General features: G+C 47.6%; 1 protein-coding gene across 1 annotated transcript in view; it reads right to left on the reverse strand.

Annotated features, from left to right (window-relative positions):
- EPG5 (ectopic P-granules 5 autophagy tethering factor) overlaps nucleotides 1-23,502 on the reverse strand; it is a 45,851-nt gene that overhangs the window by 1,064 nt on the left and 21,285 nt on the right. Inside the window, 21 exon segments of the mRNA XM_061553477.1 lie at nucleotides 1,344-1,458; nucleotides 2,793-3,008; nucleotides 5,185-5,407; nucleotides 5,790-6,029; nucleotides 7,041-7,170; nucleotides 8,307-8,519; nucleotides 9,202-9,387; nucleotides 10,185-10,360; nucleotides 10,900-11,003; nucleotides 11,689-11,764; nucleotides 12,515-12,725; nucleotides 13,378-13,556; nucleotides 15,545-15,758; nucleotides 15,965-16,159; nucleotides 16,746-16,902; nucleotides 17,095-17,237; nucleotides 17,937-18,111; nucleotides 20,505-20,682; nucleotides 21,278-21,404; nucleotides 21,873-21,996; nucleotides 23,005-23,295. Of these exon segments, the coding sequence (XP_061409461.1) occupies nucleotides 1,344-1,458; nucleotides 2,793-3,008; nucleotides 5,185-5,407; nucleotides 5,790-6,029; nucleotides 7,041-7,170; nucleotides 8,307-8,519; nucleotides 9,202-9,387; nucleotides 10,185-10,360; nucleotides 10,900-11,003; nucleotides 11,689-11,764; nucleotides 12,515-12,725; nucleotides 13,378-13,556; nucleotides 15,545-15,758; nucleotides 15,965-16,159; nucleotides 16,746-16,902; nucleotides 17,095-17,237; nucleotides 17,937-18,111; nucleotides 20,505-20,682; nucleotides 21,278-21,404; nucleotides 21,873-21,996; nucleotides 23,005-23,295 (3,673 nt within the window).

Below are 23,502 nucleotides of genomic sequence, written 5' to 3' on the forward strand. Positions count from 1 at the left end.
CGTCCAGCATTTACCTTCGGTAAAGTCACGTAGGTATAAAATAAATTACGACGTTTCGGGCGCAACACAAGCATTCATCATCAGGTGGGAAAGCATCGTCTGCTGCTGAGGCAGACTTTTAAAGGGTCATCGTCTGCTGCTGAGGCAGACTTTTAAAAGGTCTTTTATCTTATTAAAACAGTCTGCCTCAGCAGCAGACCATGCTTTCCCACCTGATGATGGACGCTTGTGTTGCGCCCGAAACGTCGTGATTTATTTTCTACCCACGTGACTTTACCGAAAGAACCAAAGAGTATGGATTCCTGCAGTCACGAAAGCTTCAAATCAAGATTAAAACATTTACCTTTTTAAGTGAGAAAGGGAGCTGATGTGGTCTCATGATTGGCACACTGGACTTGCAATCTAGAGGGCACCGGTTAGATCCCATTCCTGACATAGTAGTTAAAAGAACCGGCAAGTTTCTTAAACCCTTTGCCTCTACACCCAGCAGTATAGAAAAGTGCAGCACACCATTGGCAGGTCACGTGTTGGGGTAAATTGTGGTCATTGTTATCTCTTACAACTTCTTGGTCGGTGTGGAAGAGTAGATCAAATACCCTCCAGAACTCCTAGTTGGGAGGTCCCTCTTATGCCAGCAGTGGCGTAAGAAAACCATTGCAGGGTTGCACCTTGACAAGGGTAAATGTAACCGCGCGGTGACTTAGGCCGCCGTGCCGTTTGAATTACAAGGCTCTCAGGAGTGGCCCGCCGAGACAAGACAAAAACGGACAAATGTGATTTTTTTAAAATATACACGAGAGGTAATGATGATGCGAGAGCTGGAGACCGGAAGCACAAACCAGTGGGGTCACATGGAGAGCCATGATGACACCCCAGCACATTGTGACCTGCCTAAAATTAGTGATGTACATACATCGTGTATGTTAATTAACTGTGAATAACCAAACATAATAGATATGCATTGTAATTTATATGAATACATTAGCGTGCCACCCCCCCTGGTCTTATCACCTGATTGGCTCAAGTGACATCACATTTATCCCTCTAAGACTGAATCAGGATTCTCTCCACAGCTCTGGCTGTCACCTGATGAAGCTGGTTGTAATTAGCGGCTAAACGTCACGGCACTTGAATTGTAAATGTTGTGGGTTTACCCTCCAAAACACACCGGTGTGCTGAACTGGTAACAAATTGGCACGTTTTGTGTAAGTGACAAACCTCACTAAATGTGTTGTCGGGTGGTGGCAGCTTTAACGACATTCATATTTAAAGTGATCTAACCCAACAAAAAAAAACCCTGTTATTGTGGATAACATAGTTCAAAGACGCCTGCTTGAGCGGACCTGTGCGGCGCGGGGGGTCAGCTGCAGCAGGGAGCTTGGTTGCAGACGCAGGGTGTGCTCGTCAACGAGCTGTGCCTGCAGGAAGACGGCCATGCTCCGTGCCGCCAGCCGGAACCTGCAACGACAAAAATTGGCGCGCTCACCACCGCGCTACCAAAGATACCTTGCCACCGTGTCGCTGCAGCTGCTGTCCGCTAGCACAGCCGCGATTCGTGGGAGATGGGTGTGCAAACCCCTCTCCGACTCTCTCACTTGTCTTCATGCGAACGTGCCTTGTTGTGTGTTCTCTGTTACCTGCAAAATATCTACTGTGACGCGGGTGGCAGTGAGAGGTTGGTCATGAAGCTGTTACGTCTATGTTTTGTCTGCTGTTCAGAGCAGGTTACCCTCTCAAAATATTGACTCATTTTCCACTTTCTCTTCTCAAGTTGTAGGCGGAATTGCAAACCTCTTAAGAAAATCAATCCTCGAGCAGCATAACTGACAACCAGTGAGTGGAAAGATATTTCCTTGGCAAAACTAATTTGATGTATCATTAGGTTGCAAACATATGGGTCGTCATGGCCAAGCATCCCTTCGAGGTTGGTAAAATTTAGACTACTCTGTGGGTTTCTACGTGACTTTACCGAAAGAACCAAGAAGATACTCTGTGGGTATGAATGTGTTGTTCTGTGGATAGTGCGATTTTCATAAGAATGTGGAAGTTCAACGTACCTAAGGGCATGGAGGAGGAAACCATGATTTTTTGTGTCTTTGCAGAATGAGTAAAAACTGTAGTAATAGTAATAGGTTTTTACCATTTAAACTGGTACAAAAACTGACACCTTTATACAAGGCATCATGTTTGCAATAACCACAACACAAGCAGTCGTGTTGTGGTTATTGCAAACATGATCCCTTATATAAAGGTGTCAGTTTTTGTACCAGTTGAAAGCGTAAAAACCTATTACTATATTTTGCCACTGGTAAAGGAGGTCTCATAGTGTAAATGCTTACCCCGAGCTCTCAATACTCTGATAGTGCGCTGTTTTTGAGTTGTACGCCTTTTGGCGTCATCTGGTCCAACACCAATGGAGACTAGGCTCTAAGAAAAGCTGTCTCGGGTGTGGACCAATCAACTTCAAGGACAGTGTATATCATTATCAGAGTTGTTTCTTTTTGTTTGCATTTTGACTGCTTGTGTTGTGGTTATTGCAAACATGATGCCTTGTATAAAGGTGTCAGTTTATGTACCAGTTGAAAGGGTAAAAACATATTACTATATTTTGCCACTGGTAAAGGAGGTCTCAAGAGTAAAATCTGCTTCACCAATCGTGCTCTATGCGCTGGGCCAGGACTTGCAGCATCGTTACAAGGAAAATACAGTTTGCCTCCAGACCCATGGGGGCTCTGGGCAACTTGACTAAGATTGATCAACAGCACTGAGCAGAGAATGACCCCGGAACTTGCCTGGGCGACAGCGGGGACTTGTGACCCAGACCCAGCACCCCGAGCAGACCCGACATGACTCGCTCCTCGGCCAGCTGGGTTAGGGAAGACACAAGGCTTCGGAGGACGCGAGCCATCTCTCCCAGCGGCAGCTTCTTGTTGTGCTGCAGCTGCAAAAGCAGCAGTTCCAACGCTTTGTGCCACCACAGCAGCAGCTTGGGCTCTTGGGAGATAGTCCTGGGAGGGGTGGACGAATAGACGTAAGGATGGACAAACGATTGAATGGATAGACAAATGGATAGATGGATGAACAACGATGAAAAGGACAGATGGAAAAACAGGCAGATAATCACAGATGGAGAGGCAGACGAGAGAACGGATGAATGGACGGATTGGATTTTTGGAACAAATGGACAGTTGGAAAGATGAATGAATGAACGGATCAATTAAGTAATTCATGCCACTACTACCACAGACAGACGGAATAATGATTTGCGCCTTGCCACATAAAATATTAACACAAAGCTATAGAACACTTACATTACTTGCTCTATTACTTCATAATTTGTCAAATAAAATCACCAACTGCAGTTGTACTTCACATACTTAAAATGACTGAGATTGTTGTTTGTCATTATCAATCATGATCCATCCATTGCTAGATTAAGGCTTCCCCAATTCGTTTTCATTTATCACAATCCTAGCTCCTGCAATCGAGCCGGTTTCATCATTCCGCCTCCAAGGTCAACATCATCTGGGCATGTTCACTGCCACCACTGGTAGTCCATCATTAGTCTTGACCATTGGCCATCATCCCTACTAGCATGGTGTCCCACCAAAACCAACTTATTTTCTTGACAGCGAATATATGATGTCTCCAACTTGCACATGTCCTCCGTTTCACACGTTCCTCCTGTCTCTCAGCGTAATTAGAAACACGCTCCAACATCCTGCCACCACAGGCGCCTCAAAGAAGACATTTAAAGTGATACTTGTGTGACTTCACCATCGAGCCTTTTTCTAACCCGGGGTGATGAACTACTTGCTGTGAGAGGGAATCGTTTTCGTCTCGCGAGATGAAGCCGACTGTCATTCCCTGACAAGGTGGCGCACTTCTCTCTGCGAATGCTGCCAACTAAAATGTATTAATTCCACGGCATGAGGCCGAAAAATAAAATAAATGCTTCATAAAATGAAAGCTTCAACATTGAGTCTGCACAGTGATGTGAAGCCAATACGATACTGCACATGGTCAAACGGCAGACTTGCAGAGATCTCACAGATGCATTCCCAGCTAAAAATCAATGTTTGGCTTCAATTTGTGCATCGGACATGCCCTTATGGGGCACTTCAAAGTGTCATTATTCACGGTCGTGCATTCTGCCAGGACAGAATGCACGCGTTCAAGAATTCAAGCAAGGCATCTGAACAATACTCGTACATATTTACACAGCCGTTTACAAATACCAACAACGCACGAATAGTGCAAAATAGTAACGGTATCCCCGACTTTATGCGTCAGACTTTAGGTGGTCCCAACAACAACAACACTGTTATATAACTCGCAACTAGCGGGATTGCGAGTTAAAATTCCAGCTCACAGGGCCAATAAACCAAGCACCAGTTTGCGAAACATCAACAGTGATTGTCATGAAGGTCTGACTGGTCCTTGCCATAGCACTGTGGAAGTGACTCCTCTGGCTCAGGGCCACCAATAGATGCAATGAACACTGCCCAACATTGACTGAGCATGGAGGCACCACTTTGACTGAAAACTGCAGGGTGATATTTTATGGTACTGTCAATAGGATTTTTCTATCCATGGCAATTTTAGGAGTTGATCGATAGCCTCTGTTAATAGACTCACATACACATCTCAAATCTGGGCTCCCGGCTACAAGGACGTATACCATCGTAATGGGTTTCAAATTCCGCTGTACGTGCTGGGCTCCATGGACTAATACGGAGAGGTTCCAAAGCATTCATTGCGCGTCCTGACGAAGCGTCTTCCTCACAAACTCAAACACTACTCAACTAAGTTTTACAAGGTGAGGCCCAATGAACTTCATCATTCTTTTACAGAAGTGACCTGGCCACAAATGATAGCTCAAAGAAGTGGCTTCTCACGTAGAAATTTATAGCAGCCAAATAAATACTCTAAATGCATGTTTATAAATGTGGAGCGAAAAACTGGAGGACCTAGAAAAAAATTCACTCGATCATTGGAAGAACATGCAAACACCAAATACACAGACGTTAGGGTAGGGATCAAACCCACAACCTCCTGCATACCAGGTGAGGGAGATAACATCTTGCCACCGCGACACCACACATTTTCACAACGCCCCACATTTTCACAACAACATGCAGGAAGCGGGCCGCACAAGCTCATGACGCTGCTCGGCTCCCTTACTTGGGCACGGCGCACGCGATCCACCCCACGACCTGCAACAGCAGCTGCATCTCGTAAACCAGCGTCTCGTTGCGGTGCTGCAGCTGCAGCAGATGAGCGTGCAGTGTGAGGAACGCACCCAGCGACATGCACTCGTCTACAAACGCCTTGAGCGTCAGCTCGGGCATGTGCAGGGCGGAGAGTACGGGCGCCCAAGCCTCGCTCCCCTGCGCCGCCTGGATGCCTGTGGGAGCACGGAGGTGGGGATGTTGTCAATGGAGCGAAGTTCGTTGGTGAAGCGCCCTGGCCCCCCATATGGACGCCCGAGGAATTGGTGAATTGTGCAAAGAAAAAATTACGACGATGATGTTGATGGATAGATCACAATCAGAATCTTTATTTAGACTGGAGGAATCCGATGAGCAATGAAGCTCTTTTTCACCAATGTGCAGTAGGTGAAATAATGAATAGATAATAACGGTGGCAGCAGTGATGATGTTGCGATAACGAATGAACGATCGATGGCGGTGGTGTTGGTAGTGGCGAAGGTGACAACGATGATGACTGCAACGACAATGGTGACAATTACAACCACACGTGGGTTGAGGCGATAGTGGGGTGGGTACCTGCAAAGTGTGCAGCGATGCTGGTCTCAACGAGCTCGGCCATGTGCCGCACGGACGCCAGGCTGCGACAAGCAGCAGTGAGTACGGGCAGCACGAGTGGGCTGTGTGGGTGCCCATCGAGCCACGCGGTCAGGCCACTCACGAGGGGCGCCGACTTCTCTAGGCTGCCCTGGTTCAGCAAGACCAGCAGCTCCACCACCAGTTCTGTGTGGATGGTATACAGGGTCTGCACGTCCAAGCCTGCCAGCCAAGAAGTGCGGCCAACAAGAAGGCGCAGGTGTTAGCAGCGGGTGTGGTGGCTGTGCGCTTGTGGGGCGAGCGGAAGCACAGTGGTTAGCGTAACTGTGCTACGAACCTGACAACTCGAGTTCAATTCCAACTTATGGCCAACATCAGTGCTCAATAATTGCACTGGTCACTGGCCTACTCTAGGTCGAGGGAATACATGAGGTGGCCAGGCGTGGTGCTAGCCACACCAACCCCTTGCATGCCGTGTTGGCCTTCATAGGTGCTCGCTAACGGCTCTTACCCTAATATTCTGTGAAGGCAAAATGTGGGATTTTTTGTGTGATTGTGGGGCGAGCGGGAGTGCAATGGTTCGTGCAACCCGAGTTAAGTTCTCACACATGGCTAGCATTAATCGCCAGTTACATCTGAACCAGGTGAGTTTGTGTGTATCTGTGTATGCACCTCTGTGTTTGTATATCTCTATGTGTATGTCCATGTGGCAGTGAGGTGGTGGTTGCCAATCTGTAAGCTCTTTCCATTACACATTATTGCTTGCTCTGCAGGTCAGGTCACACTCTCTTACAAAAGCCAAATTGCATTTGGAAAGGGGATGCTTTTTGCACAGTTAATGGTGAATTGCTCATCCTTGTACTACTTTGGTTCTTGAGCTAGAAGCGGAATAGTAAACATTCTTCAAGAAATAACTAAGAGTTTAACTTACAATCAGCGAGTGTAAAAGCTGTCCATTGACAAATTAGATCGGGAAGTAACGACTTACAATTCATCGACTAAAACCAACTCCTACTCTCACAATTCAGTGATGCACAATGAAGCAACGCAGTTGGAGATTGCTTATCCTTGCACTTGTTTTCGTTCTTGCAGCCATCGGCGAAACAACAACAATCACGAAGCCCTTTGCTGGGTCCGCTGCACCTTGTGAAAAACTGTGAATAAACAAAATAAAATTAAACAAAACGCGAGTTGTACGGCCCTGTTAGGTCAGGTTCCCGGCCAACTCATTACCTGGTGGAGCGAAGTTCTGGACGTCCTCCAGCAGGCCGGTGAGGGTGGCGGCGGCGTTGGGGTGAGCGATCTCCTTGGAGAGCAGCCCCACCAGCAGCTTCACATACGCCCGGCACTTGAGCAACGCGTCCTAAAGGAACCACGTGGCCACGCGGCAAAAAAGGTCAGCGACCTCGTTAGCAAAATAACACTGGGTCCAATTTGGTTCATGTGAATAACATGTTTTGTTTAAAGGTCAACTGTAGAACAAAAGAGCCGTGTTACCGTACAGGGAGGAAGTTAGCGGCGTGACGACGAGAAGGTTGATGTCAGAGTAAGAGACTTTGTTTGACCAGGGAATACATTTAGTCTACTTGGGAAATTTTACAAAGTCGACCCCGTCAAGTGGGCCATACAATTCAAACGAAGATATAACGCAAGCAAGCAGCAAGGTATTTAAAGTTACCATAAATATAGGGGTATGGTACGACGAGGTAATGAAAGATGTTCATGATAAATTACAAAATCATAAGAACACATATACACATGCAAATAAAATGACAACAATCATTCCAGTCACTGGATTGCTAACAGTGGTCATTTACAGAAGGTGAAGTGAATAGATTAAAGTAACGACACCACAACGGAAAAAAATGGTACAGGGTGTTTGCAGACTCGTGTTGGATATTACCGTGACATCTACATTCAAATAGCTTCCGGACCAGAGCATTGAAGGTAGGCAAGGTCAGGAGGTCTTTAAGATTTAAATTAGAGGCTGACAACATGGGATGCAGTGACACAAAAGGCATGCATGGTGGGTACAGAAGTCGGGGTTGTGAATAAGTGGCACAGAGAAGCTCTTTCATCCAACAATCGAGCGAGAGAATGGCTGACGATAATTTATGTTTGTACGAATTAAAAAAGTATAAACTAAATTATTCTACAAATGCGATGCTTTACAGACAGAGTTGTGCCTCTCTCAGTTACTGATTTTCCAGATGGAGTACAGCAAGTAGGTTCCTGAAATATCCGTGCATAATTTGTGTAGAGTTCCTCAGTAAGTTCTCTCCCACTTCTTGTGGGCAAACACTCAGCAATTGAATGATTTTTGTTTAATGATTCAGGGCCCCAATTCGATTCAAGATATGATAGCTTTTTCATATTTAACATGCTGTTTAAGCCACAATGAACATATCAATAACCACATGAACGATCGAATGAACGGGGGGGGGGGGGGGGGCAGGGAGGAGACGACACATCTGTTGCAGGCTGCACGCCGGCACCTACGGGGTGTGGGCCAGCGCAAGTTCCCGGCGTGAGCCCGGCGGCCGCCTTGAGCACGGGCAGGAGGCGCGAGGCGGCGTCCCCGGGCGCGCCCAGCACCAGCGATGCCTGGAAGTGTCCGCCCACGTACTTGGCCACCGACTCGTATGCGGCGGGATCCACCAGCTGCCAGGGGAAGGCGGCTGCCTGCGCCATTAGGATCGGCAGGGGGCCATCCTGCGGGGTGCGGGGGCGGTGGGGTTAGCGGGGGGCCACCGGTTTTTGTAATATGTTGAACTTCTTTAGCACCGTACGTAGCCGAACCTGTGCTGATCGGAGGTGCTAATCGGAGGACGCGGCCAAAATAGTCGCCGGGTGGTGTTTGTTGAATTATAGTTGTGTACGCATCGTCGCATTGTAATGTTCAACTTTTCGGGTACTCTTCTGGGGCCTGGCTGCCGCAAGGAATGTTGTTGCGTGGACTCTCATGGCGCTTTCTCATCGCTACGTTTGATGTGGCGGTGTCGATATGTGGTTGGTGACTGTCGCTGGTGGGGTGTTAAGATGGTGGCCCCGGGCTGGCTGCTTTTTCTTCTTTCGTGTTTTCTGGACTTGGTGCTGGGACTCGAGGTTAACTATCTGTGTCTGCATGGGTCGCTGGAACAATTCAAGTTACGTGGAAAACCAAATGTGATGCAGTCATTGGTTGACTGGGCTGTCAACGTCAACTTGCAAAACTTGAGACCCCAGTTGAATCACAGCAAGGTTGAAACTCAGGCTCTCATCAAGTGCTGGTTCAGGGCTCTGACTGGAGCGCCACGAGGCCACTTCCCCTTACCTTGTATGTAACCATCTCCTTTCCCCCCGTGTGTAAATGTGCCCGTGCGATAGCGGAGCCAGCAGCAGATGCCAAGCTTACGGGTGCGTCGAGGAAGCTGCTCTCTCTTGCGAGCGCGGCCAGCGTGTACAGGAGGTACGTCAGCATGGCGCACGTCTCTCCGCTCGGGAAGGGGCCCCAGGCGCCAGCCAGCACTTCGAGCCAGTTCACCTGGCACAGCGCCGAGCCCAGGAAGCGGAAGCAGCTCGCCTGCCCCCCGCACTCCACCTGCGGAGCGACACGCGTGGAGCGACGATTGTGTCGCGTCAAATTCGGCTCAACAACAGCAATCCGGTAGTGACACGACTGACGAGAACCGGTGAACAAATGCTTACACGATCATCCGCGACATCACACAAACCAAGACAGCGTGGGTGCGTGTGATGCACAGCACGGTATTCTGGGTTTTGCGATGACAATGAAAAACATATAACCGAGGTGAAGAAATACATAGCTCTCCCAGCTTTAGGTGAAAAACGATGAACTGCATCACTGTAAGTAGGATATACACTGTTCCTGTAATAGTGCGTCAGTTATTACATTAAAACAGATCATTGCTTTCATGACACACGTTTTGAATTGATGTATGTAAATGGCCATACATCCCAACGTAAATATCTCCTGGAAAAAAAAGCTCTTGATATTTAGGGAGGCTTTCATGGGCAGTAGAAATTCATTTATTGCTGCTTTCAATTGCGTTTGCCTATACGTAACAAACAAACAGTGTTAAAGTACGGGAGGTACATGAACACCGTTTGTTTCTTTAGAACTGCTTTTCGTGTCTAGTTTGTTGTACTTCCCCTGCACCTCCAATTAGCACGGTGAGCTATGTACGGTGCGAAAGAAGTTCAACAACAACATATTTACAAACGCACTGGGAATGCAGGAAGCAATTGCCGTAGCCAGAGACCAGAAAGAGTGAAGAAATTCCATCCAGCCTCATCCTCGACCTCCTGCCGACAGCTGACAGAAGGGGATTAAATAGGTGCAAAGGGGCGGCTCTCGGGACCGATGCGATGGCTCACCTTGAAGAAGGCCTGCATGGCCTGAATGTCCGGCTGGAAGTGAGCCCAGGGCAGCGCAGAAAACTCGGAGTGGTAGACAGCCAGCACGTGATCAGGGATGCCAGGCTGTGCCATGGTGCTGCAGTAGTGCTGCCAGTGCAGCCAGAGGCTGCCCTTGCCTCCAAATCGCAGCATATCTATAGGATGGGCATGGAGATAATAATTAGGAAAATCCTTGCTTTGATAACATCAATGAAATGATGATGGCGTTAAATGAAGTTGCATGAATGTATAATGATAATACTAACTTTATAGACATGCGTCAATCCACTGCTGGACAAAAGCCACTCGTGTTAGGTCGGGCAAGGTGGTTGTTTCCGCGCACTTCAACAGGCAGGCGAGTGAGTGTTGGTGAAGGGAGAGGCCCAATAGCGCTCCAGACATCACCCACCACCGGTGTTAGCCGTGGTCAGAAGTGATCAAACTCACATCGCCAAATTTACAGCCCAGTGTGCTAACCACTGCACCACCGCTCCATTCATTGACTCGATTATTTTAATAGAATAAACCTGGGAGGCACACGCTGCCTCAATAAAAAAAAAATCTAGATTGAAAACTAATTTCTTTAGAACTGCTTTCTGCATTCAGTTTGTTGTCTGTCCCCCGCACCTCCGATTAGCATAGGCTGGCTACGTACTATGAGAAAGAAGTTCAACATACATGCACACGTACGTACCGCCAAAGAGCTCGTGCAGCGCACGCACGCAGTCGCAGAAGAGGTGGACCATGGTGCAGGCGAGAGCGGAGTCAACGTCGAGCCACGGAGAACTCCGTGGGCAACTGCGGAATGAGAGAGGTGCATCATCTCAAGACCGAGGCTCCGAGTCGCACGCAAAAAACTGGGGCTGAGCCACACTGACAAAGCCAGGGCTCTGAACCACATGCACGAAGCCAGGGCTCTTGAGCCACACGCACAAAACCAGGGCTCGCAGTCACACGAACATAACCAGGGCTCTTAGTCACATGCCGCACGACGGGCGTGCAAGTCCACCAAGAGTTCAGCCTCTCTACCAATCCACGGCCAGATGAAGGCCTCCCCCATGCCACGTCGGTCATTTGGCCATACTTCTCCATATTATTCAAGACGATTGTTGAGAGAGCACCCAGGCACATTTCAAATATTACTTGCCACTGATGTTAGTCAGAGCCAGGAGTGGAACGGAGGTCATCGGGTATATCGTAGAGTGTGTTAGCCACTGCGCCACTGTGAATTGTAATTTTGGAAAGTAGTGTAATACCACTCCACATTAGAGAACAGCCTCTGGAAGGTGTTATCATAGAACTACTTCTGAGGTTCCTTCAGATGTCTATAATAGTTTTACTTGGGGTGCTTAACTCGATAGAGATATTCATCACATGGCAGCCATCCATTGTTTTTGTTTATGCCCCAGAGAGAGAAATATGCCAAATGAAGAAAATACTACTTTCGAGAATTTAAGAGAACATCACGAAGAGAATGCCTCACCTTTTGTCGCCTGTTTCCAAGTACAGGATCCATGGTTTGAAGAGATCAGTCAACAGCGAATAAATCGACTGAACAGCTGCACGAGAGCACAACATGTTTCTGTGTATTATTTCCTGGTTTACTTAAAGAGTCTCTTTAATGTGTAGATCACGAGGTCTAACGGAGGCACGTTCGACGGGCAGGCATCCACCTTTATTTTTAAAACCACTGAAGTAAGATGTAACATCATTAAACGTACAACTTAACTGCTACATGAGCCACATTGCTGCTTCTTTTGCTGCACACGTAATTTTACCTTTCCTTAACTGCTTAAAGTTGTTGATTTATCTGTTTTAACACTCGGTATTGTGACAGCTCACAGTGGGACAGCTCCATTTGTTAGGGGGGGGGGGGGTCGGCTCAACTGATCAACACCGATCGCAGTGGCCAGGCCCAGAGCTGAGCAGCAACGGGGCAGCGCGTTTATACCGACATTTTTAGCGGCCGCACTAGGGCAGAGTGGTCCTGGGTCCTGTTGGTTTAATTTAGCTACAGCCCCCCATGGAGGATGAAATATCTCCACGCTTATTTGTGTACTCTTAAGCTGTGTTTGTCAGTGTCTAAGAATCACTCGGTACACATGGGACACGTTTTTGATTGAGGATTTCTTATTAACAGGAAATACTTTGTTGCTTATGTTAATATTAAGCCAATTGGAGTTATGTCTTGGCCCACCACCTCTGTCATCGCCCACCCCCTACACAAACACACTCAGTCTGTCAGATTGCGGGGGGCTCAATAGCTCATCCTGCTCCCCTGCAACGCCGCCGCTAGCACCGCCCCTTACCGGCCTCCGCATCGGGCGTGCCGGCCTTGCCGTTCCGCACCAGCCGCGCCCTCTCGGCTCGGAGGAGGTTCCGGCCCAGGAACCCGCAGAGCGAGGCAATGGCCGGAACGTACGGGCGCCATGCGGAGTAGAGGCCGAAGCTGCGGCGGCCCTGGCGCAAGAGGCGCAGTGCCAGCAGCTGCCGCGCAAGCCACTCCATCGTCTCCCGCACCTGCAGCGTGCGGGCGACAGGCTGAGCGCACGGCCGCACGTTCAGGGCCATCGTGGTCGAAACTCGGTGGCGAGATATTAACTACCTCTCCTCTATATTTGGAGTTTGCATGTTCTCTCTCCCCGTGGTCGCGTGGATTTTTCCTCCAGGTCCTCCCGTTTTTCCCTCCACATTTAGAATCAACGTGTGTTTGGAGTATTTGGCTGCTTTAAATTTCTACGTGATAAGCCACTTGGTTGAGCTAACACTTGTGGCCAGGTCGCTTCTGAAGAAGAGTTATATAGCTCAAGTGGGCCTTACCTGGGAGAATTTGTAATTATTCGTAGTTTTAACTCAACCTTGGTTAGGAAACTGCAACAGCTGTGCAGGCGAGGAGTGGTAACGCTACAATGCCAACGTCGAGATTTGACTTCAGCGTAGCTGAAAAGGAAGTCATTGGGACACCAGATTAACATCAACAACTTCTCTCCATTGTATATCGCGTCTAAAGGCAACTCAAGATACTTCACACAAAAATAAAGATGGGTGCAAGAAGAGGGGAGATATGTTCTGGACAAGGAGCTTGGGTCAGGACCCTAGCAGTTGCATTCTAATGATGCGGAAAGTCATCACGCATCGGTCATCGCGATCCTGGGAGATGGTGCCACATCACCTGCACGTCGGACAGCAACCCCGCGCGATCCGACTCAATGGTGATAGCAGCGGCAGCGGTCGCAGTGGTGACGGTGGCGGCTGGTGCTGTACAGGCTTCGTTTGGGCCGGCCTCCGTGCAGCCCAGAGTGAGCAGCACGTCGCTCCAAACCTCCGGGCTCAGCTTCTGCTCGTCCGATCCTACGCGACACAACCCAGGCACCTCCAATTAATACCGTGTCCCTTCCCGACCGTCCCTCCACTGGGTGAATGGTCGACACCATCGTGGGGCGTCATGGTGGCGAGATGTTAACTACCTCACGTGGTGTACAAAGAACATGGGTTCGATCCCGACCCCGATACCTGTATATTTGGAGTTTGCATGTTCTCCCAATGGTTGCGTGGATTTTTCTCAGGGTCCTCCGGTTTTTCCATCCACAGTTTTGAAATATGTGTGATAGAGTATTTGGCTGCAATAAATTTCCATGTGATAAGCCACTTCGTTGAGCTATCATTTGTTGCCAGGTCGCTTCTGAGAAAGAGCTATGTAGCTTAGTAGGCAATACCTGCTCAAATATAAAAACAAATAAAAACTAGTTTCGCGATGTTTATTAACGTCAGTGAATGCTCAAATGCTGAATTGCGAATTCACAGAGGCAGCAGTGTTGAGTAGGCACCCCTTGCCGCCAAAGGGGGGCATGGGATAGATGCTGAGCATGCAAGGATACATCGATTAATCCATGAAAATTGATGTTTATGATACACAATATGAATTGTGCACATGAGAAAAAATTACATCTAATTTATAGAAATGTATATGCAATTGATAAGCTCAAATTACATTGAGGCTAATGAAGCAATAAATACTCGCACAAACTAAACATGACAAATGAGAACAAATATAAAGCAGAGGTTAAAACAAAGACTAAAAAAATATGAACCTGTAAAAACAAAGTTTTTCACTATAAATCCTTTATATGCGTGGCATCGGTTTTATTTTATTATTCATTTCTGTTTTTCTTGAGTAAAAGTTTCATTTTTATCATTATTTTGAATTAAATATGAAATATTTTTTTTCCTAAAAAGTGGAAAAATTTTTTAAAAATTTTCACGAAAATAAATTGTCACGCACAACGAGTCTGTGTGCAAAATCTCAGCTCGATTGGATCACGGGAAGTGGGTTAAAAAACGACCGAAAGATTTGCATGGTCGTAAGCGTGCAAGCAAGCAAGTGAACTTAATATAAAGGATTGTAAAATGAACGTATTCTCTGAATTTAATGCAGAACACGAAGCATAAAAGTTAATCGTCGAAAGGGGGGGGGGGGCCCGGTGGCGAAAGAGGCGGCGATGAATCGTTCCACCCCTAGCATTGAGAACGCCGTTGCGTAACACGAGCGTGAATGAAACGATTTGTTACTGTTCGAATGGGAGTTTCTTCTAAAAGCAGCGCCTCGCTGTTTACTCAAGTGCACCTGCCACCTGTGCTCGGACAAGGCGTCAAACTCTTCGAGAGAAAACACCGCAGCTTCGGTGGCCCGCTAATTACAGGGTAACAGATCTCCACGGGTATTGAGACCGCGATTATTTTTTCATACTGAAAGGCAGCAGCGCTAAGACTTTAGTGTGGGCTGTGCCATTCATATTTTAAACATTTCGAATGTTTTAACAACTCAATGCCTTAGTGTCTTGGAGCCAATGTTTTTTTTTTATAATACATGAGCACAAATAAATGCACTGCACGCGTTCTACACCCTTTTAAAATAACCTGGGTAATTATAACCGTGCCAAGTGCTTGTTTGCAGGGTGTGAGACCTCTTTTTCCCATAACGGCCAGTTTTCCAGTTGCCCCTGCAACAATTAATGATTTGTATTTGAAAAAAACGATTGTACATGCCTTTATTTTCACTCATCTTTATCTTGAGCCCAACTCAGCATCCCTATTTGTTAAGTCACCGATTGTATCCTGCATGTATGCATGTACGTTAAACTTCTTTCACACCATACGTAGCCAACCGTGCTAAATCAGAGGTGCAGTTAATTTCCACCGGTTGTTATAATGACTTCTTCATCGGCGAATCCGAGGTGGTCAAGCCTCGACACGTCATCCAGAGCAGCAGCATTTTGCAAAACGGAAGGAACACATGTGCGTGCACGTGAGCTTCACGCAGCACCAAGATCCCCCCTCACCATCGACGAGCATCCGGAGAGTCTCGCCATAGTGGTCAGGGAAGTGGTGCGCCAGCAGCTTGCGCCAGTGCGAGCGGAGCAGCCCGGACGACGCCACCATCTCCGCCGAGGGCTGGGCGCCGCACGTGCACAGCGCCGCACACACCCCTGCCAGCAGCTCGCTCCGCCACGGCAGGGGAGGGCGGGCGACACTCAGCCACTGCGAGACGTCAAACTGGGAAGAAGACGGACAAGGGCTCGGAGTCTTCCACGCCAGGGATTTTTCCTTATCCGGGAGTGGAAAAGGATTTTTAAGTATCCTTGGAGGGCCACGCATCAGTTGACACTAAACAATGGTAGAAATGCTCGGACTAGATGCATTGAATCTGTGCACAGAACTACTTTTTGCTTGCTCTACCATAATCACCGCCCCACGCACACCTTAGTGAGAAGCATGAAGACCGTGTCGCTGGTGTCGGCGCTCAGAGTGGCGGCCACGAGGCCGTACATCCCGACGAAGGCGCGCGGGGCGGCGTTGGGTGTGAAGTGCGGCGACAGGAGGCTGCACAGGCAGCTGTTCTTGAGCACGGTCTGCAGCAGCCGTTCGCTCTCGGTCTCCACGCCAGAGATGAACATCTGTGGGCCACCAAGCAAACGGTGAGCTTTGGCGCAAGGGACGTAACGGCGTCGCTCACTCCATATTCCGACAGCTGTCACGGTTCAGAATGACTTTTCAATAAGTTTATCACCATCGATATAGGCACAATTTCCAGTGGTTGCAATGATTTCGAAAACATGGATAAATAGGAAACAATCGACTCTCCCACATGTAAATGAAAGCATGATTTGTAAATATAAGCACTGATTTAAATCCATGATAAAAAAGTTTTTTTATTAGTGTTGACCATCGAAATTGTTTCACTTAATCACTGAATTATGTCCCTATTTGGTCACGGACAGGTACAATATCCCTATTTGGCTATTTTCACATTGCTCCCCAGATAAGGCATTTAAAAGTAATAATATTAATAAGATCAGCATGTGATCTGAGCATTTCATGCTCAGCATTTAAGTCAATAAGCTTCCCCCAGTCAACTGTGCGGCCTACTCCCTACTTCCCTCTTTTACTCAGCCCATGGCTGACCACCACCGTCTCTGCACAGCGTCTTGAGATAAGGTCATATTTAGATGCTGTCCAAAATCGAGTCGCGTTGCTTTGTACCTGTCCGAGGACCTCGAGGCAGGAGGAAAGGAACTGGCGGCTGGGTGGGTATCGCGTCGTCTCCTCGCTCACAAACGACACCATGAGGTAGAAGAGCGCCACCCCCGTCTCCCGCATCCCCACCTTGGGCTGCACCTTGTACTCATTGATCAGGGCTCTGTGGAGAGAAGTTCAGTGTTCGAGTCCCGATTAAATCGATGGGTCTCGACCTAAGCCATGAGTGACTTGGGCCGGGACCATTAACGAGTGGCACTCGAGAACCTGGGTTAATAAAGGGTGGCTAAAACCCAAAATGAAACCCAGGATGTTAACCGTGGTAACACGGCCACCCCAGGTGCGCATTCCTCACGTGAGCAGCTCCTCTGTGTGCACGACGGCCTCGGGAACGCGGCGGTGTGGCAGCTGACTCGTCTCAGCCAGCAGCTGCTTGGCCTCCACGCGTGTGTCATGCAGCTGCTGCTTGATTCGCTCATTCATGTAGGCGCGCTCAAACTGCTCGCGGTGGATGAGAGGCAGATGGAGAGAAGCAGAATAAACCCTCTCAAAGCTGCTGCTGCTGCTGCTTCCACTAATGAATGTCTATAATGAGTAGGCTGCTGCAGCGGAAGTCAAGCCTACGCATATCAAGAACAGTCAGTTTTGCAAATCCAATGCTGGATGAGGACGTACCAATGCTGTGCAGGTCATAGAAGTTATTTGACCATGCTTCACAATGCTGGTAAATGGGCGGTGATGAAGGTGGGAAGCATATACATGGGGAAATGGGAGTACATCAATGGATTTTGCGGTCCGATGAAAACCTAACGTGGATGTACACCCACATGACAGAGAGGCGAGTTTGTCGATAGGAGCACAATCCAGCAACCACACTCACCCACCCCAATATTCATCTTCTTGGTTCTTTCGGTAAAGTCACGTAGAAGGGAAATAATAAAATAATAAAAATAAAACATAATAAAATAATTCTCACGACGTTTCGGCCATAACGCAAGCAGCCATCCTCAGGTGAAAAACAGGTCTGTTGGGAAGACAGCGCCTGAATGTTTAATTTGTATTATTTTATTATTTCCCTTCTACGTGACTTTACCGAAAGAACCAAGAAGATGAATTCCTGCAGTCACGAAAACTTTAAATCGAAATTTCACCCCAATATTGCTCACACTGGTAACATGAACATGGGAGGAGGCAGACCTTGATGGTGACGGTGGCAGCCCCAGTGCAGGAGTGCGTGGAGGAGGAGGTGTAGCCGGGCCTGCACTCCAGCTGCAGCACCTCCTGGTCCTCCCCGTTGTAGTAGAGCCCGGGCAGCAACTCGAGCAGGTCCTGGTCCAGCGCCACCTGCCTGCACTCCCGCACTGTTGCTTGGCTGCACACACGAAGACAAAGATCCCCTGTAAAGCCTTAATAGACTATTGGGGCAGGTACTGTTAGCGAGCACCTATGAAGGCCAGCACGGTACATTGTCTCCCCAGTGGCGATGTTTACACACTCCACCAGAAACTCATTTGAGGCCGAGTCGACCTAAGGGAAGGCCAGGAACAGTTGAAATAATCGTCCCTGGTGGTCCTCATGAGCGGAAATTGAACACGGGTCACCGGGTTTCTAAGGCAGTGTGCTAATCTCTGCACTACAACTCCCCCCACACAAGTGTCGCCTAACAGACCATTGAGCATTGCTCGTAAGCCTATTAATTCTGGCACGGCGATAGGGTGATGTGGCCAGCAGCAAACACAGTTCTTACGTCTCCCCAGCGCTGATGTTTGCAGGCTGAGTCAACCTCAGGGAGTCCCAGGACAAGTTCTGATACCACTTAAAGCAGATGTTAGCCATGGGTGGTAATCGAATTCAGGTCGCTCAATTAGTACCCCTCGATCACATGTAAACCATTATCTAAATAAAAAATGCATTAATTAGATCATGCGAAGCAATGTCAGTTCAAATAACTACTTCAGAGCTATGTAAAATGAACACGACCCTCTTTCCATGCAGCAAACGCCCCACGTGCACACAAATCAGATCAAGTTATTTTTGTATTTTTCCACGTCCCACTTAAAAGGCTTATTAGCCATGTGGGACCACGTAGCCCAAGGTGCACAGGGATGTCACAAGAGAGACTGACCGTCCTTTCAGCTACAATATTTCCAGTAGCCATGCAACGATGCAAGGGGGGTGTTTTAAGGTAATCTTTAACTTCCTAATTTCCAGTGTGAATGGGCAGCTCAGGTGGTCAATGCCATGGCACAGAACTGAGCCAGCACTGCTTAGAACCCTCGCTCCAAATTCACATCCGGACAACCAACGGTGCTCAAACTGTCATTTCGAGTGCAGAGAATTATGGACTAATCGAAGTGACTCATATTAAACTTCACTTCTTCTGCCACGCTTTTTTCTCGCACTCATGTGGGGATCTCTGCTGTCCTTGCCAACGTTCTCCCTGCTGCCCTGCCCTGCCCCATCTCTCTTTCTACTCCTCAGGCCACCATGTCTGATCGCATCACATTGCCTCACTTCTGCTTCTGCCTTTCTCTTGATCTCTTTCCTTACACTTGCATCACTAGCACCTTCTGACCCACGTAATTTTCCTGTCGTCTCTCAACATGATCAGATTAAACTCGACTCTTTGCAGCAATTCCAGCTCTATGGATGAAACATTTCATATATGACTGCCATGTGAAGAACACTCTGTCCCACACATATAACATTTGGCACGGTTGCTGGTTTTGTAAAAATATGGCCCTTTATTTACCCAGGAAATCTGCATTGGGATGTTGGTCAATTAAATTAGCAATGTACAGGTAGTCCTCTACTTACGATGGAGATGCGTTACGACGACCCCATCGTAAGTCAAAAATATCGTAAGTCGAAGATGGCCTAGCCTACCCAGGAGTCTTAAAGAATGGTGATAATTTAGCAAAACAGAGCAATTTACAGTACCGTACTGTATAAACTATATACCGTATGTATTTATTAATTACAATACTGTATTGCACAGTAAAATGTAAAGTAAAAAAAACAAGGTAAATTCTTAGCCTACCTATATGAACTGCAATTTAATAGAAAGTTTTTTCAGGAAACAATCCTATCTGCTATAAAAACTTTGAACATGCATTGAACACTGAGACAACTTAACTTAACTGCCATCGTAAGATCGAAATATCGTAAGTCGGACCATCGCAACTCGAGGACTATCTGTATATTATAATTTGGAAATACGTGGAAAAGGAAAAAGAAAATCCAACGAGTCATGACATAACCATGGTTGAGAATATCATCAACGTGTCATCATCACAATCATCATCAAGAGAATTTCAAACTTATTTGCGTCAACATGTGATGAGCATAAGTCTCACGGAGACCCCGTAGTGCACTGTGGCAATACTTCAGCTCAATGTAAATAATACACAGTTGAGTTTGCAAAAATGTTTAATTCTTTGTGCTACATCAGGGCATAGCAATGTGTTGTTTAATTGTTTTAGCTATGTCAACACCAGTGTAAAACTGTAATTGAAATCAATAACTGCAAAATTATTCAAGACAAATACTCTGATGATGCAATTAATTGCGCTTTTCAGGGCATTCACCACACATGCTCACCATTACACACACCTGCTCGCCACACACTAAAATCACCAACCACACTCACCCAATACACTCACCATACCTCCCGACACTCATCAGGCCCTGTACACTCAGCAGATCGATCCCACTCACCAGACCCACCACACTCCCCCGCACACTCAGCAGGCCTCCCAAGCTCACCAGGCCTGCTGCTGCAGCACCTGCAGGTCTTTGGCGACGAGCTGCTCGGCGACCCGGTCGTCGCACAGGCAGGACGCCACCACAGCCGGCACCGGGGCCTTCAGCCAGGGCAGCGGGGGAGGCTCACAAGGCCGCTTGGGTCTCGGAGGTAAACCCCGGCTTACGCTCTTCCCAAGCTCTGCTCAACGACAAACGTGGCAAAGCAAGGGTTGGGTCTGGGCAGTGCTCGCGAGGGAGACTGCCAGGGTCTTGTAGGCGACGTGGACTTTTAAAAATGATTACAATAATTTCGGTGGTTAGAGGCAAATATTGTTTATTCCAACAACTTGCAATTCCATGTGACAACAGGTTTGCAAGAGGATGTATGATTTTATTGGCTCGGCAAACGTTAATAGGAATGCTTTATTTACCATTTAAACGATTATGATAAGTCATTATTAAGCACTAATAACTCAGCCCCACACTGATTATACGAAGTCACAATTAATGGTTGCAATTAGGTTCACGGATCTATTCTTTTTCATCTCTTTAAAACACCTCCTTCAATTCTTCCTGTCTCATTTGTTTAGCCAAGTTCACGCCATCAGCCAAAATCCCGCATTGGCATATCTTTGCTAATAATATGCCCATATAAGAAGTAATCTATCTGTACCCATGTGATTTGATGCAATTTCTCGCGAGCGGAAGAATCGATGATAATTGACGCATTTGTGCAAGCCTCGTTATTATTGATAGCGGTAACAGAAGGGGTCAATTGGACACTGGACACTCACCCCCAGGTGCCGTGTTGCTGCCAGGGGTCAAAACACCATTATTCTGCAGCTCCTTCAGCCAATCGTTACGGCATCCCGCAAGGTCGCGACCTATCAGGGTCATGTCCACAAACTCCAGCCACAGGTCCTGCAGCAAAAACGTGTCAAACTCAGACTCATTACAATACCGATCACCTGTCACGTTATCTGTTGTTACACTATCTGCTGTCACACTATGTTACTACATTAAGGTACAGTATCTTCATACCACTATCTGCTATCATATTATATCTTATCACCTTATCAGTCTATCACTCTATGGTAACAAATAGTCTGTTATAAACCTATCTGCTGTCAAAACTATCTGATATCACTAATAACAAGCAGTGTCAGACACTTAATAACATCTCAACAATCCACACAATAATATTCAACAGGCATGATTTCCCACAAACTTACCATTCCGCAATATTTGGTATAATTATGAAAAAATAAACATTTATATTTATTACGATGATAGTGACAATATTGATGGCCACAACGATGTCAGTTTTCAAAGAAAAGCACCAACCACGTGAGTGAACATTTACACTGAGTAAGCATACAGCACCCTCACCTGGTCGTTGTTGAAGATGCGCACCATCCTGTGGGGGTCGTAGTGCAGAGGAACAGATGGGAGGTACAGGTCGGCGCCCTGCAGCTTCTCGTCATCAAGCCAACAATGGAACAGGTGAAACAGCCTGGGGCAGCCAGAAGGTGAAACACACGAGGCACACATCACAAGTGGGGACCCTAGAGGTGAATGTGCCTCACTACTACATAAACCCTTCATCCCGGGATTGAGGCTCCTTAACAAGTTGTGTGTGCATCTTTGTCTCTGTGTATATATCTGTGTGCATGTGTGTGTAGGAGTGAGGTGCTCACTAACAGCACTTGCCCTAATGGTCTGTTCAGGCTATACTGGGGGATATTTGTCTTTTGTGGGGGTGAGGTGGCATGGTGAGGTCAGTGCACTTTGCTACAAAGCTTGGCGACCCGAGTTCTATTCCCAGCCACGGAAAACATCAGTGGCGAATACCTGAAGTGTTTATGAGACTCCCCAAAGGCGACTCAGCCTTGAATTAGTACCTCGTGAAGTGTGTAAATATCAGCAGTGGGGTAGACAAAGGTAGCTGAGTACAGTATTGGCAATGCCACCCCATTGTGTGCCATGCAGGCCTTAACAGGTTCTCGCTCAACAGCTTGTTTACCATTTTCTGTATGTATATTTGTACACATTTTCGCATGTTTATCTTTGTGTCAGTGTATCTATGTACATGTCTGTGGATGTATCTGGATGTCTGTGCATGTATCCTATTGCAGTGTGTGCCTGTGCGTGTGGTTGTGACGCTGGGGAGCATTCTCACAGGGGTCAGCGCGCTACTCTACGCACCCGGCAACCCGAGTTCAATTGATGATTATCTAAACAGGTCCTGGGCATTCCCTAGGTCGACTCGGCCTCAAATTAGTTTCTGGTGCGGTATGTAAACATCGCCATTAGGGAGACAAAGGCGGCCTGGCGTGGTGTTTTACAGCCACTCTCTCTCGTGTGCCGTGCCAGCCTTAATAGGTGCTCGCAAACAGTACTTGCCCCAAAAGTATGTTACGGCTATGTGGGGAATCTTTGGTCTTTGTGGCTGTGACGATACTTTAATACAACAGGACAGCGACACAGCAATTAAGTAAATAACTTAAGACCAGCAGCATACTTCACAAGCTCCTTGTGCAGTTCAAGCGCAGTCGCTGCAGCCGTAGCAGAAGGGGCGGACGGAGAGGTGTGAGGCTGCTGCGGCCGTGCAGGCGACGACGATGATGTAGGAACCGGAGGCGCTGGTGGACCTGTGGTGCCGACATTGAAGGTCTGCGGGGCTCGAACCGCTTTGCTGGCACCATGGTGGTAGTCGGCAAGCTCTGCCAGTCGCTTCTTCAGCCTGTCCAGCAGAGCGCGCTGCGCCGGCGCCTGGAAGAAGCGGCTACCCACGCTGCCCCCGTATGGCATCCTGCAAACACAGCGTGCGTATGACTCGCACAGCGAGCATGTATTCATTCATTGTGCATTCATTTTTCTGTTTTTCACAATTTTATGAATACTGTGATATCGCTGTCAAAGTATGAGATGAAGTGACCATTCTGAATGATTTCAGAGCAGCATGTCACCTGATGTTAATAGTCCGCTGAAGGAGATATCAAAGAACTACTTCTCTTCA

Source organism: Lethenteron reissneri, chromosome 18, assembly GCF_015708825.2.
Source record: "Lethenteron reissneri isolate LAM-NWPU_2019-01 chromosome 18, ASM1570882v1, whole genome shotgun sequence".
NCBI classification, from domain to species: domain Eukaryota; kingdom Metazoa; phylum Chordata; class Hyperoartia; order Petromyzontiformes; family Petromyzontidae; genus Lethenteron; species Lethenteron reissneri.